The sequence below is a fragment of the Mus caroli genome, chromosome 11 (assembly GCF_900094665.2).
Source record: "Mus caroli chromosome 11, CAROLI_EIJ_v1.1, whole genome shotgun sequence".
Taxonomy (NCBI): Eukaryota; Metazoa; Chordata; class Mammalia; order Rodentia; family Muridae; genus Mus; species Mus caroli.
Genome location: NC_034580.1, coordinates 18,603,690 through 18,619,051, shown reverse-complemented (window position 1 = coordinate 18,619,051; position 15,362 = coordinate 18,603,690). Strand labels below are relative to the sequence as shown.

The window sequence follows — 15,362 nt, the reverse complement described above, 5'->3', positions numbered from 1 at the left end:
CTGGAAGGGAGGCGACACAAAGCTACTTTGCAGGATGAAGAATGCTAAAAATGTGTGTGAGGAAGCAGAGCCAAGGGAGGTGGAAGTGAGCCCAAGGTTGTAACAAAAAGCCCTGAGAATCCCAAGAGGGCAGGTGGGGTGGGGGTGGAGGCGGGGCCAGGTATGGCTGTCCTCACATGCCAGCTGGGTCTCCCGGGTTACACTTCCCGGTCACACTGTTGCAGCTGAATTTCTCCTATGGGCTGTGAGCAGAGCAGGGAAGGGCAGATCTGTCTCTCTTGGCATTCACAAAAGCCAGTTCCTCTCACAGGTTTAATAATTTAGGCTTCTGAGACTACTGGGCCCAGAGCCTTTCTCCTGCAGAGAACTATGCTTTGTTTCTAGGCCTCCTCACACCTGAGCTCAACTGTGCTGCTATTGACAGCCCTCCTCGACTCTACCCGATTGACTGACCTTCACCTGGGGTGGGTGTGGATCCTGTGCCCACAGCTCTGGTTCTCGGCAGCCATCTCCCACCCCGGGCACAGTTCAACTATGTGATGTTATCATACTGCCCCCCACCCGCCGCCCCCACTGTCCTTCACGACCTCACAGACACCTGAATCTTCCACCTTCTGCTTCACTGTCTTCAGACCTGAACTACTTGCTTACAAGGGGGCAGGCAGCATAGCCGAGGGCAGGACTTCAGCCATGGCCTTTGCTTGAGCACCCAGACTGTATTCTGCAACTGCGCTGAAAGCCACAGAGATGATGGTGGGTCGAGGCAGAGAGACAGCTTTCCTTCTGAGTGTAATCCAGGCATTTCTGTCTCAGGCTTAACAGGAAGAGACCCATGGGAGTTTCCTCAAAGCTAGTGAGTGGTAAGTTATATCTCTCCTGTTGAAATGTGTCAATTCAAACCAGATAAGAATATATTAAAGGTAGGTCTGTTGGCAATCTGCTCTCTGTTGAGTTGACTGGACCCAAAGATGGAGGCCACGGAAGTCACCATGGAGGAAGAAGAAAAGGGTGGCTCTCACTGAGAGTTGGGGGCAGGGTATGCTAGGTAGGGACTGTGGGATGCTGAGTGAACCTGAAGGCCAGGTCTGTTTTGATATGTAAAATATGTACCTCAGTCCCTTGTCCCGGGGTCTGAAACCAGCGACATCTGTTGCTGACCTGACTTCTGGATTTCCCATGATGCACCATATTGGGATAGGTAAAGGTTTGAACAGAAGAGAAGCCACTGTGCTTTGATGTCTACAGGGAGAGGTGAGGCTGCGGAGGGAAGCAGCTACAGCCACAGAAGCAACCAGCTGACCAGGAGCTGGTGTTATAGATGTTAGGTGTGTATTTCACATACCAAAGCAGACCTGGCCTCCAGGTTCTCCCAGCATCCCTCAGTCCCTACTTGGCATATCCTGCCCCCAACCCTGAACTCTCCAGCCCAGGGCTGGGCTGCCCTTCCCTCCAGAGGCTTCTCCTTATAGAATGCAGGCATTTTGCTTCTCTCTCCCTCTGCCTTTCGCCCTGTCTGCCTCCTTCCCTCCCTTCCTCTCTCTCTCTCCTTTTCTTCCCCTCTCCCTCTCTCTCCCTCTCTCCCTTCCTCCCTCTGTCCTCCCGTTCTCCCTTTCTCTCTCTCCTCCTCTGCTCTGCACACAGGGGCCTTTTCTCTCTTTTTCACCCCCTACCCCACTCTCCATGGCAACTTCCCTAGCTTTAATCCTTGGGGATGGTGAACTCATCCAAGAGCAGCTTCTAAATAAACATGCCTTTAATATCACCATCCGGAGAAATAACCTATCAACAGAAACATTGAAGGCCCAATTAAATGGAAAGCTCTTGCCTCCTAGTAGAAAGAATGGAATTATCTGGGTGGAGACTGAGGTAGTACAGTCAGGCAGGTCAGCCACATGGGTCCCTTCCCTAGGGAGGAAGGCCTGTGTACCTTGAGTTATGCTGAAGAGGTAGGACGAATAATTTAAGAATTTAATGAGAGTCCTCAGAAGCCTCTCTGAGGCTCTGTGGGTTTGCCCACCTTTGTGAGTCTTCTCTTATGCCCTCTTCTTTCAGGTGCCAGCCAGAGTCCAAGTGTACCTTTTCTGGAACTTTGGGCTTCCCACCCTATCTCTGAAGTCCCCTTTCCCTATCTGACATGCAGGGGAATGTCAGCTATGTGGCTGAGAGCCATGCCCTTTCCTACCTATACATTTATAAACCTTTCTCTAAAGCTCACCCAGTGTGGTCCATGAATTTCAGTCTTTGAATTCACAGTGCAAACCCCAAAAGCCTGCTTTGTGGGAGAGTTGGCATCTAGGTTTTGGGACTCTAGCTCTCTCCTAAAACCTCAGTTCTCAAAGATATCCCGGCATTCCCATATCATTGCCACAGGTGAGAGCTGGGCACAGACGTAGTGCAGGGCTTTGGAGAAGTATGGAGATAACCTCACACAGCCAGGAGAATCAGGGGCCATGGACGTTGTCCCTAGAAGAGCCCCAGAGAGTTCTATCCCAGAGTTGCTGAAAATTCCTGAACCTCTTCAGCAAGAAAGAGCCTGGAGGATTGTCTGCTGACCTTGGCTCCCAGACAAAGTCTACTGCATAAGCGAGGCAGAGAAAACACCCCTTTCACAACCTTAGTACAGCTTTTCAAAAGGCCTCAGTGTGCCCATGATCCCTAAAGAGATTACGTTGATGGGGGTGGTGCTGATTCAAAATGGAGTGACAAGGATTTCTCGGGGGGGGGGGGTACCCCAGGGACCCCAGGGGTCCCCACTTCTTTCAGGAAGCCTCTTCTCTTTAGGGCGGTTCCCTACCCCAAGAAGACTGTGCACTGATCCTCTCAGGGCCCACTACGGGCTCATGAGTGGAAGCTGGCACTCTAAGATATGAGGCTCCAGGGTTCCGAAGGCACTCTTAAACATTCTGTCTCCAACTGTATTTCTGTTGGCTTACAGACAATTCTGTTAGGCTCCTCCCAATAGTGATCTAGCAACAGCTTGCATCATCACCTGCCACCATTGTGAGTCAAGTTTGGGTGACATCGTATAAGAGGACTGCTCGATACCTACCCCTTCTTTCTTCCTTTTCTCTTTCTCCCTCCCCCCCACCCCAGTCTCTCCCTGTTCCCACGTTTTCCTGGCTGGTCTCTCTTTCTCTCTGTGTCCATCTCTATCTCTACTTTCTCTGCCCTATGGCTCTGTCTGCCTCTACTCCTTCTCCAGGTCTCCATGCCCTCCCTTTGCCCACAGTAAATCTCCCTTATACCAAGGTCTGTGGCATGGTATGGTTTCTCAAGGCATGGGCCTACCAGGTACCCCTTACTCTCCCACTGCACCACCGGCACCACTGCAATTATGTTTCATAACAGTTTCGACAGTTTGTGCAAGCATGAGATCTGAGTCCAGATCCAAGGTGCAGTGGTGTGATCTAGTCAGTTTTGCACAAGCATGCACATGCATACACATAGGTACATATGCTAACTAAATGTAAAGACAAGTAAATATTAAAAATAAGTAAGGAGGCATGAGAGATATCTTAGTGTTTAAGAACATTTGCTTTTCTTGTAGATGATGGGGATTTTGGTTATCAGCACCCACATGGTGGCTCATAACCACCTATAACTTGAGTTCCAGTCCTTGGGTATCAGGCATGCATATATATATATATATATATATATATATATATATATATAATTAAATAAATCTAAAATAAATTAAAAGCATAAAAGGTAAGACAACCACAATGGCACTTTAGTCTCAATACTTAGGAGGCACAGACAGGTAGATCTTTGTGATTTTGGAGTCCAGCCTGATCTACATAGCAAACTCAGGCCAGACAGAGCTATATGATGGGACTCTGTCTAAAAATAGACTAATAAGCTGGGTGTGGTGATACACACCTTTAATCTTGGAACTTGGGAGGTGGATGCAGGCAGAGCTAGTTCGAGACCAGCCTGGTCCACATAGCAAGTTCCAGGCGAGTTCTATCCTTGTCTCAAAATAATGATGATGATGGTGATTGATAATGATGGTGACAATGATGACGACAAGTGAGGAAGACACTCATCATCAATCTCTGGCTCCACGGCTCATGGCACATGAGCACACTTGTAGCTGTCGTAGATTAATCCACTCTACCTGCCCAGCGGCAGCAGCCCGAATTCCTCACTACCATACCAATGTTGTGGGTTCTTGAATAAAACACACACACAGCTTAATATGCCTTAAACAGCTCAATGACTGGGCACTTCCACATGGCTTACACACTCTCTCCTCTGATATTCCTGAGTTATTACTTACTAAACCTATATTCCATCTTGACTGCCCCAGAACCAGGCCTGTAGGCCGCCTGGGCCACGATCCCCAACTCTTACATGTTGACAGTGTCTCTGTCTCTCTGTCCTACATTTTTTAGACTTGGACCTTCTCCTTCCTCAGCATGACACCTTCTTCTTCCCCTGTGTCTCTTGCCCAGGAATCCTAAAAGTCCCGCCTGTCTCCCTGCCCAGCTATTGGCTGCTGGCAACTTTATTTACCAATCAAAGCCAACTGGAGGCAGAGACCCTCAGCATCCTACATACAGACCTGTATAATTTCAGGAACCCAATTAATGTGATACAAGCAGTAAACCAAATCCACAACACATACCTGTGCACATATATGTGAGACACACATATGTATTCTCTCTCTCTCTCTCTCTCTCTCTCTCTCTCTCTCTCACACACACACACACACACACACAAGGTGCATGACAGCATGGACTGTGATTACATTTTTATCAATTGCTGGAAGTCTGTGGATGGAGGGTTAGTGTTTGCCTGTAACTGGGAATGGCAGGAGACTAGTAGCAGAAGATAGTTTCATTTTAGTGTGATGGAAGTGTTCTGAAGTTGATTGCGAGCATGACAGCACAGCTTAGAAACCCCTAGCAACCAGTATGCACATGGTAGAGGGAGGATGGAGCTCACCTGTCTCCCAGCCCAGACCTGGGCACTCAAAGGTGTAGGCTCCCACTTGGCAGGGATGAGTAAAGGCCACTATTTCAGAGAAATCAATGAGAGACTTCTCATGCTGTCTCTTCTCCTGTCAGGGTGGGAACTTGGGCCTCTGTGTAGTCTCCCCAGGAATTTAGTACCTTAAGATACTGATACCCCTCAGCTCTGGGGTTGCTCAGTTAAGGCTGGCAACAACATGCACCAGGCTCCATTTCCCATCAGGAAGAGAATTATCTGCCTATCTCAGTAGCCCTCCAGCTGTCGTCCTGAGGTACAGGATACAGGTCTTGGGCCCTTAACACTCGAGATGCATGAAGCAGAGACTGTCTGCCTTATCCCTGTCCCTGTGTCGGCATGCAATGAGCAGAGACTTTGCTAAATGATGAGTAAGTGAGGCCTGGTTTTAGCCCATCCCACTGGCTATTTCTTCCCAACTAGGGGTCAACCAGGATGTTTGCAAACTGGTGAAGAGAGAGGGTGTGAATCCTTCACATTTGCTCCTTGTCATCTCAGTCAGGGCTCTGAATTATTAATCATCTCATTTCTTAGGAAGGCGTTTGGCCCTTTGGCCATCCCCCTCTCCCAGCATCATAGACAGAAGCACTTTCCATCCGATTTCAGAACTGCTACCTCTCTCTACATCATTCTAGGTCAGGAAGAAAAAGCAGGAAGCAGCTGGAAGGATGTTTTTGCATTTTCAAGCTTCATGTGTCCAGACTGTTATACATCTGGCTCCCAGGACAACAACTACATGCAGGCCAAGTGTTTCTTAGAAATCCTGACAGGATGTGGCTATCCACTAGGCATACATTCTACCTTCCACAATCAGGAGGAGGCCAAGGCTGGGTTCTTTTTTTTTTTTTTTTTTTTTTTTTGGTTTTTCGAGACAGGGTTTCTCTTTATAGCTCTGGCTGTCCTGGAGCTCACTTTGTAGACCAGGCTGGCCTCGAACTCAGAAATCCGCCTGCCTCTGCCTCCCGAGTGCTGGGATTAAAGGCGTGCGCCACCACGCCCGGCTAAGGCTGGGTTCTTAATGCCTTCCCTCATCACTTCTGGGTAATGGCTGACTCTGATCCTCTGGCTATCACTTCCCTCAGATGCCCCAAAGCCAGGATTTCTTTGAGCTCACACCTGAATCACCAGCTGGGTCACCCAATGCTGTGACATGTCTTCTGCAATCACGTGTTTTAGGTGACCACAAGTTTGCTTTGGATAGGCAAAGCACAATGCCAGAACAGCAAGGTGTCAGCTGTCGTGGTATCTATTTAAGAAACTGGTGGCTCCCTGCCCCTGGTTCTTCCCTTATGAGGCCCCTATACTTTCCTAATAACAGCCCTTTGAGGTCACCTCACTCTTGGTGGATGTACTCCGCCTTTCCCATTAGTCTCTGCAGTCTCGTACAATAAGCAGGCTAGGAAACTAATTGTACCTGGCTTTCTGTGTTGTATTCATAATGACAAAATGAAGCATATGTTAGGCAGGGTTTTATTGCTATGAATGGACACCATGACCACGGCAACTCTTATAAAGAAAAACATTCAATTGAGCTGGCTTGCAGGTTTAGAGGTTTAGTCCATTGTCATCATGGTGGGAAGCATGACTGTAAGCAAGCAGAGATGATGCTAGAGGAAGTAGAGAATTAATTCTACATCTGGATCAGCAGGCAGCAGGAAGAGTGACACCTCAGAGCCCACTCCCAATGACACACCTCCTCCAAAAGGCCACACCTCCTAATAGTGCCACTCCCTATGGGCCTATGGAGGTCACTTTTCTCAAACCACCACAAAGCTTCTCCCCTCCTTATGGAGAGTCAAAGCCATGTCCTAGGGTCTTGGGTTTCCTTTGCCCAAAGAGACAGCTTTGTTTCTTTATTTCTCTTTTTAATGATTAGTTTATTTGTATTTTATGTGTGTAAGTGTTTGAATTTGTACACCTAGTGCCGGCAGATGCCAGAAAAGGGTGGAGTTACGGATGGTGGTGAGCTGCTGTGTGGGTGTTGGAAACTGACCCTTGGTTCTCTGAAAGAACAGTGAGTGCTCTTAACCACTGAGACACAGCTTCAGCTCCAAGGATTTCACCCAGTTGGTAAACACCCAGACCATATCATCACTGATGAGCCCCTTTTAATATGGTTATTCTGATATGATATCCTCATATCTGTGGTTTGACTCTATGAGGTGACCTAGCTCTGGGGTCAGGAGAGTATGACAGCCACCTCAGAGGGGACATTCTATCCCTGGCTGAGGCCCTTTGTCCCTGTTTACTGGAAAGTGGTTGTGTTTGGTGGATGTTGACCTCAGGCTTGCTTTCAGTAGAGCAATCCTCTAGGAGTACGTTAATTCGACCCTTGGTGGATTCTATAACCGAGGGTTGCCAAATTCAGATGAGCTGAGGTCAACTCACATCAAACAGAAAGGAGGAAAACCATCATAGGCGAAATTCACAAAGACATTGCAGAGTTGCCTCCAAAAAAATTCCTTCCCTATTTAGGAGAGTATGACCCACATCAGGCCGCCATTGAGGGGGAAATTGCAGGGCTGGGACAGGACTCTATGCCTTAAGCAGCCTCCTCCTCATGGGTCCCCACTGCTGCCACTGACAGACACACTGCTAGATTAGCTCTAGCCCTGCTCTCCTTTCCTCTGTCAGACTTAGAATTCTTCTGTTGTAGTCAGGATCCACTTCTAATGATTTTTTTTTTTTTTTTTTTTTTGTTCCTCCTCCTGCTAACACATGCCTCAGCCAGAGCCAGGAAGGCCTACCTATACTTTTCCTGGAAAGGAACATTAGTTGAATGGGTATGCACTGTGTGTTCCATGGGATGGCTGAGTGAATGTATCTACTCTTGAAGAGCTCCAGAGGAGGCTGTTGAGAAGCCACACCCAACTTTATCTGACTCTGTTTTTGTGGGTGGGGATGGGGAGTTCAGATAAGACAGGGTATCACATTGTCCAGGCTGGCCTCAAATTCTCTATGTAACTGAGGATGATTTTGAACTTCTGATCTTTCTACCTCCTCCTCCCAGGATCTGGGATTACAAGTGTGCACTCCCATGCCCACCTTAGTCTGTTCTTTTATGAGCTGTTCTGCAAGCATCTCTTACGGTTGCATTCAGAGCAGAATGTGGAAAAGCAAAAGGAAAGCAATACAGTCCCATGAACTGAGAAGGAATTAGAGCAGGGCTGGCCAGATGGCTCAGTGTGGGAAAGTACCTACTGCCAAGCTTGCTGATTGGTTAGATGATCTCTAAAGCCACATGGAAGAAGAGACTTGACTCGAAGTTGTCCTCTGACCTTTTCCTCCATGCTGTGGCACATGTGAGCCTCTATCACACCAAATGAAAAATTTAAATATAATTAAATAAAACCAAACCAAACACACACATAAGGATCTGAGTAGGTCTTTCTCCAAAGGTCCGTAAATGACCAAAAAGCTCATGAAAAGTGCTTGGCATAATTAGAATTTAAGATAATGAGATCAAAACCATAGGGGAGTGGCTGGAAAGATAGCTCAGAGGTTGAGAGGACTGTCTGCTCTCCCAGAGGACCTGGGTTCAATTCCCAGCACCCACATGGCAGCTCCCAACTATCTGCAACTCCTGTTTCAGGGGATCTGACACCCTCATTCAGACATATATGTGGGCAAAACACTGATGCACATAAAATAAAAATAAATACATTATAAAAAATAAGATTAAAAATTATCCGTGGAGAGATGAGACTAGGAGAGAGGAAGTGGGGAGCCAGCCCCGGTTCTGGGGAGGACTTGAATGCAGAGATTCTGGACTCATGTGCATCATTGGGGAAGGAGGCTGCTGTGGAGAATGGCCAGGATTGCTACAAAGGCCAAATAAGTCTGTCACCCCAATACTTGGGAGGTATAGTCTGGAGGATTAGAAGTACAAGGTCAGTCTCAACTACAGGAAACCCTATCTCAAGAAACCAAAGGAGGAAAATAAATATAGTCCAGCAACTCCATTTTCTTTAAAACACCAAAGAGCAGAGAGTAATGTTTGTATAAAAGTGGATCAAGCCATCCATGCTGGTACATATCTGTGACCCCACACTTAGGAAGCAGAGGCAGGAGGATTATATGTTTGGTGTTAGTCTGGGCTCTAGAGTGAGACTTTGTCTCAGACAAACAAAAGTAAATAAATAAAAATCTGTATAGTAAAACAACTTAGATGTGAATCATCTGAAGGACAGATGACCAATTAGTGCCCACACAATGGCATGCTGTTTAAGAATAAAAAGAAAGTGCTGACTCATGCCACAGTGTGGCTCTGTCTTGAGTACATTAAACCAAAACCAGCCAAATACAAAAGGTCGCACACTGTGTAACCCTATTTACCCCATGCCCAGAACAGGCTATTTTATAGAGAAAAGATGTAGATTAATGACTAGTGAGAAAGGCAAATGCCTCTTATTCATGCTTGCTCCCCCTCCCTTAAAGGTATGATGGCATGAACCAGGCCAGAAAGAGAAATCGAGGAAGGAGCAGCAGGAAGTGTCTCAGGTGAGCCATGGGTGAGCCACGGGTGAGCCATGGTGAGCGTGACAAGAAAGACTTCTTGGGAGAGAGACTTAGTTGAGCAGCTCATTTTATTGGTGTGTGAGTGGAGGACAGAGGCTATTTAACCTTTGTAGGGGTTGGGTGGGGTGGAGGGGTGAGTGTACATCCTTGGTCAGAGCAGGTACTGGGGGTGCCTCATTTGCATAAGGAGGAATTCCAGGTGCTTGCTGGATATGACCTTATAAGGAGAGAGGAAGTTTAACTTGTAACTTGGACACCAGGTTACATGACTAAGGGTGAGTGGGAGTCGTAAGGCTACACGTGTCTAGACATATAGGCTCAGAACAGAGAGGGAACAGTTTGGATGTGCCTCGGCCTCACTCTTCCTCCACCCCAGCTCTTCCTGGTTCCATGGTACCTACAGCCCCACAACTGCTAATGGATACTCAGGCCGTTTTTCTTTTTCTTCTTTTCTTCTCTTCTCTTCTCTTCTCTTCTCTTCTCTTCTCTTCTCTTCTCTTCTCTTCTCTTCTCTTCTCTTCTCTTCTCTTCTCTTCTCTTCTCTTCTCTTCTCTTCTCTTCTCTTCTCTTCTCTTCTCTTCTCTTCTCTTCTCTTCTCTTCTCTTCTCTCTCTCTCTCTCTCTCTCTCTCTCTCTCTCTCTTTCAGTTCCATGTGAGGTTAATTGAGAGGGAGAAGGGGAAGGTGGTGTCAAGCAAGAAGGGAGAAGAGAGAGCCAGGCCATTTTTCTAGGATGAAGATACTCAGCAGTTAGGTGTGTTGTGATGACAGGTACAGAACCCTAAGTGTCCTCACACCCGGTCCTGTCCATGTTAAACCTGCATATCTCATAAGTGATCCAGTCGTAAGCCATCAACACAGGCTCAGGGGTGGAGTTTCCTGCTCATTCGTTCTGCCACGCCCACTGCTGGACCTTGCTGCTTTGCTGCTTGGAGCCACACTCGTGTTCACCCTGCTACTGGACCCTGAAACCATTCGGCGGGAATCGGGTTCCCTTCCCCTTCCTTTATAACTGAGTGTCTGAACAAGTAAAATTGAGCTTTGAACAGAATGACCATTGTCTTGGCTCTGTTTCTTCTTCCTCCCCATCTAGTTTCCTCTCTTTTCAGCTCGGAGCTGCCATCTCAGTGGAACCGTTCACGTTGCAGGCTGCTGGCTGGCCGCCAACAAGTTATGGTGTGTGGATTATATGCTAAAAGCATATCTAATGTGATCCAGTCATAAGCCATCACATTTAGTGATGGTGTTGGCCCACTTGCTGTTGCTGTAACAGAATATCTCAGATCAGGTCATTTGTAGGCATGGGGACTCATTGGCTCACAGTTCCAGGGGCTCTGATCAAAGAACTGTTGTACTCATGACTAACCCCTTGGTTGTCTCTCCAATTACTCCTTTTTGATAACTTTCATGGTGGACTTACAAACTCTTAAGATATAACAGATTTGTTATGTGGCTCCCCAGTAATCCATGTGGTTTAGTCAGAGGGTAGGGGAGCCCCACCCCCAAGTCCCTCTCCACACAGCATTCTTTTTCATTTACATGTTTGCCTTATCTGCAGATAGAAGTGGTGCCATGTTCCTGTTTGACTTGAGACTGCCCTCTCTTTGCTTCACTATGAGTCACTTTATATTTTCTTGAGCCTCTCCCCCATGGCTTACCCCTATTCATGGTCAGCTATCTATTTGAGTTATTTTATGTTTTGAGTCTTTTGGTATTTATTTTAAATGATTATGCATCTGTGCTATTGTGTCCTAATTTCATTGTGTCCTGCGGGTAGAGCTCAGGGGTGAGAAACTGAGTCTCAAAGGTCTTTAAAGCTGTTAAGTGGCAGCAGCAGAGTTTAAACCCATGGTTGTCTTACTCTGAACCCCAACTCTTGCTGAAGAGTGATACCCTGGACTCAAATTATATGTAAATGCAAAGAGTGTTTTATTCTGCAGAAGTCCAGCATGCTGGGGTCTACTACCTACAAAGATGGAGAGACCTTAAAGTGAGCTCGAAGGCCTGATTTAAAGCACATTAGGGGAATTCCAGGAAGGGGTAGGTGACCTCTATCTTTTTAAAAAATTATTATTATTTATTTTTCTATGTAGTCATACCTTAAGTTTTATTGTGCACCTGTAATTGGAATGGTTGTTACCCTACAAACCTTTCCCCAAATTGCACAGTCTTTAGATGTGCTGGTAATGAATTGCCTGGCCTCAGACTCCCCAAGTTTGATCCAGGTTGATAAAATCAATCTGAGCCAAGTTTTCATTCTTGTTTGAGGTACATTTTCCTGTCTTGACACTTGAAGAGTCCCCCTCACTTTCAAATAGTGCTACTCCTGGTGACCAAGAATCCAAATCTATGAGCTTATGGGTGCCTACAATGGTTTGTATATGCTCAGCCTAGGGAGTGGCACTGTTAAAAGGTATGGCCTTTTTGGAGTAGGTGTGGCCTTGTTAAAGTGGGTGTGTCACTGTACATGTGTGCATTAACGCCCTCATCCTAGCTGCCTGGAAGTCAGTATTCTGCTAATAGCCTTCAGTTGAAGAGGTAGAACTCTCAGCTCCTCCTGCACCATGCCTGTCTGGAGGCTACCATGCTCCCATCTTGATGATAATGGACTGAACCTCTGAATCTGTAAGCCAGCTCCAATTAAATGTTGTCCTTATAAGAGTTGCCTTGGCCGTGGTGTCTGTTCACAGCAGTAAAACCCTAACTAAGACACATCTATTGCTATCCATAGGGCTTTGTAATTTTTATCTTGGAGTGTTAGGGCTGAGGCCCCTACACTAAGAACTCCCATTAGCCCTATGCCAAGGAGAACCTAGTAATACAGCAGTAATGGCCATCTTTTTAACCTGATTGTTTGGAGGTGCTAGCTGGTTGAAGACATCCTCCCCAAAGTAAGGTCATTTTGGGTACAAGCTGTACTAGAACATCCTCAGTCGTACCTATAACCAGGTCATAAATGCATGGAGTAAGCCCTGAGGTACAAGCCCACCAAGCATTCTCCGGGGGCAGCATGTATCCTGCAACAGTAGGGGTTACAGTGTCGTTGCAGAAGTGGGAATAGGCTGGAGTGTCCTTATTTCCAATGCAGTTTCCCTGTCTGGTAACCAATAATTCTGTGTTAAGTCTGGGTAGAGAGGAGTTAAGAACTGGCTGTACAATCAGCCTTCTTACTATCCACTGTGAACTTGATGACAAGATGTTGCATCGCCCCCCTGGGGTACACAGATAGTAAGGGGGACTGGAGTCACAGTTCCAGAGTCTTGTGGTTATGCCTTTTAATCCAGTCTGACATCGGACAGCCATCAGCTGGGTAGATTCTTGAGGGTCCCCTCAATAGCATGGAGGGTGGTGATAAGTTCCTGCCCCATGGTTCTTTTGTCAGCATCCTTGACTAGCAGGGCAGTAGAAGCTATGATCTGGAGGCAGGCTGGCCATCCTTGGGCCACCAGGTCCAGATTCTTTGATAAATAAGCCACAGGTCTTTTCTATGGTACCAAAGTTTGGGTGAGCACCCCCTTTGCTATCCACCTTCTCTGATCCACATACAGGTGGAAAGGTTTGTGAATGTCTGGGAGGGCCCAGGCTGGTGCTTCTAATATACCTTTTCTTAGAGTCTTAAAAGCCATGTCTGTCTCAGGGTCCATTTTGTCTTCTTAGTCCCTGGTGGCCTCAGATAATGGTTTGGCTATCTCAGTGAACCCTGGCACCAAAAATGTACAGAACCCAGCAGATCCCAGAAATTCCAGTACTTGGTTTTAGGTTGGTGGGACTGGGGTGTTGAGGATGGCTTGCTTCTGGGGCATCAGACAGCATGCATTGGCTAGCCCCCCCGAATATGTGCCCCAGCTGGGTGACCTCAAGTTGACAAAGCAGGGCCTTCTTAGCAGATACTCAAAAGACAAGTTAACTCCTGTAGCAGGTCTTCTGTGGTCTTCTGCCATGTCTTCAAGTTGGGGGCCCAAAATACATACTGGAGTGTTCCCCCACCCTCAGCCTTGAGCTGGCTGAACAAGTTGGACACTGGAGCCAGGAGTCTGGCCTTGCTACATTTACATCTTCCTGCCAGAGAACTGAGAACAGCCTGCCCCCTGAGCTGCTTAAGAGCCTACTTTGCAACTCAGTCCAGCTGAAACAAGCAACAGAACCCAGCAGAAACAAAGGGATGGGTCCTTGGGTTTTCCCATATATATTCAGTGCTGTACATTAAAATTTGAGCCTTGATCAGAGAACTTTGTCTTGGCTCATTATTTCTCTCACCATCCTTCCCATCCATCCCCAGCTTTCCTTTCAGGAACCCAGTAACCCGTGGCCACTGGTGGTTATACTGGAGCACAGTTATTTGTGGGTGGGCTCACTAGTTCTCATCCAAGTCCTCATGTAGTGCCTCCTTAAATGTTGTAGATGAGTTCTTGAATCCTTGAGGCAGGCATATCCAAGTCAGTTATTCCTTGGAACCTCTCTCCAAGTCTTGCTGTTCAAAGGTAAATAGAGGTTGACTTTGGGTGTCAGAGGCAGGTTGCAAAGCCATTTAGTGGCTGAAACTTTCAATGGATGTCAGGGGCAGTTTGGTTAACAAAAGTCATGTTCACCGCTGACTGGTGCTCCCTGACTTCTGGGTTAAAAAGCAGTATGGGTCTTATAGGCTTCAAAAGTCTTTCTAGATGTTCCCTGGGAACATTTTTTTCTTCGCATCACCTGGCTCACCTTAGATAAAGTTGTGGACTGTCTGGCAGCCACTTGGAGGCCTCCCATCAGAATCTGGTTATAGACCCAGAGCCTGTCTTTATTTTTAACAGCAGTGTTAAAATCTCAACCAGGCCTTTTCAGTGGCAGTGGCGTGCAGTGAGGAGCTCTTGTTCATACTTGTAGCTATGCCGTCCAAGGGTCTGCTGCAGTCTGTGCAGGTGTTTGGATGCAAGAAGACAGCTACAGCTGTGGCCCACTGCAAACGAGGAAATGGGCTCATCAAGGTGAATGGACATCCACTGGAGATGATCGAGCTGTGCACGATGCAGTACAAGTTACTGGAGCCTGTTTTGCTTCTGGGCAAGGAGCGATTTGCTGGTGTGGATATCAGGGTCCGTGTGAAGGGTGGTGGCCATGTGGCCCAAATTTATGCAATCTCAAAGGTCCTGGTGGCTTATTACCAAAAATATATGGATGAAGCCTCTAAGAAGGAGATCAAAGATATTCTCATCCAGTACGATCCGACCCTGCTTGTAGCTGACCCTCATCTCTGTGAATCCAAAAAATTTGGAGGTCCTGGTGCCCGTGCCCGATACCAGAAATCCTACTGATAAGCCCATCTCAAGGATCAGGGTTTACCTTTGTAATAAACATCCTAGGATTTTAATGTTAAAAAAAAAAATCTCAGCCAGGTCAAATAAAAGGAAAGGCTGTATGGATATCAGCCTGAACTTGAGTGGGCAGCCCATTTGCTCCCAGAATCAATCTCCTCATTTCTCCCATAATCCTCTGTCATCCATCGTGAAGAGGACCTAGAGCAGTTGCCAACAGTCATCCCAGGTGGGCAGGTGAGTCAGCATGACTGAATCTAGAGGACCTGTGAGAGCTGATATATTTCTAAAAATGGGGAGTTCTGCAACTTCTAATTGCAAGGCTCATTATTGGCGAATGGCACATGTGTTATGAACTGTCTTCCCTGAGCATCTGGGGTTCCTGTAGCCTGGAGGGGTAAGGCTGTAGTAGAGTCAGCCCTTTGGGCAGTATGGGCTGAAGTGTGAGGTGGACCCCAAGTGGAGCCAGGAGGGTCAGGTGAGTCAGGGGCTGCTCCTCCCTCTGCCTGTGCTGGCTGGGCAGGGGCAGCAGTGGCAGGAACAGGAACATAAGGAAGGGA

General features: G+C 47.1%; 2 protein-coding genes across 4 annotated transcripts in view; both read left to right on the top strand.

Annotated features, from left to right (window-relative positions):
* The window catches only part of B3gnt2 (UDP-GlcNAc:betaGal beta-1,3-N-acetylglucosaminyltransferase 2), a 108,077-nt gene extending 97,659 nt beyond the window's left edge, over positions 1-10,418 (top strand). Inside the window, exons 3-5 of one of the 2 annotated variants that reach the window (XR_003837982.1) lie at positions 814-860; positions 9,427-9,489; positions 10,277-10,418. The gene's annotated coding sequence lies outside the window, so the exon portion shown is untranslated. The remainder of the gene's footprint in view (positions 1-813; positions 861-9,426; positions 9,490-10,276) is intronic. The other variant, XR_003837983.1, reaches the window with a different exon arrangement.
* A 3,937-nt stretch (positions 10,419-14,355) lies between these two features.
* LOC110305955 (40S ribosomal protein S16-like) lies at positions 14,356-14,802 on the top strand. 2 transcript variants are annotated; one of them, XM_021178132.1, is made up of 2 exons: positions 14,377-14,475; positions 14,527-14,802. In XM_021178132.1, the coding sequence occupies exons 1-2, from the start codon at positions 14,377-14,379 to the stop codon at positions 14,800-14,802; spliced, it is 375 nt and encodes a 124-aa protein (XP_021033791.1). The 2 variants fall into 2 exon arrangements, with proteins under 2 accessions (XP_021033792.1, XP_021033791.1); XM_021178133.1 differs by having other exon boundaries at positions 14,356-14,802.
* The last annotated feature ends 560 nt before the right edge of the window (positions 14,803-15,362 follow it).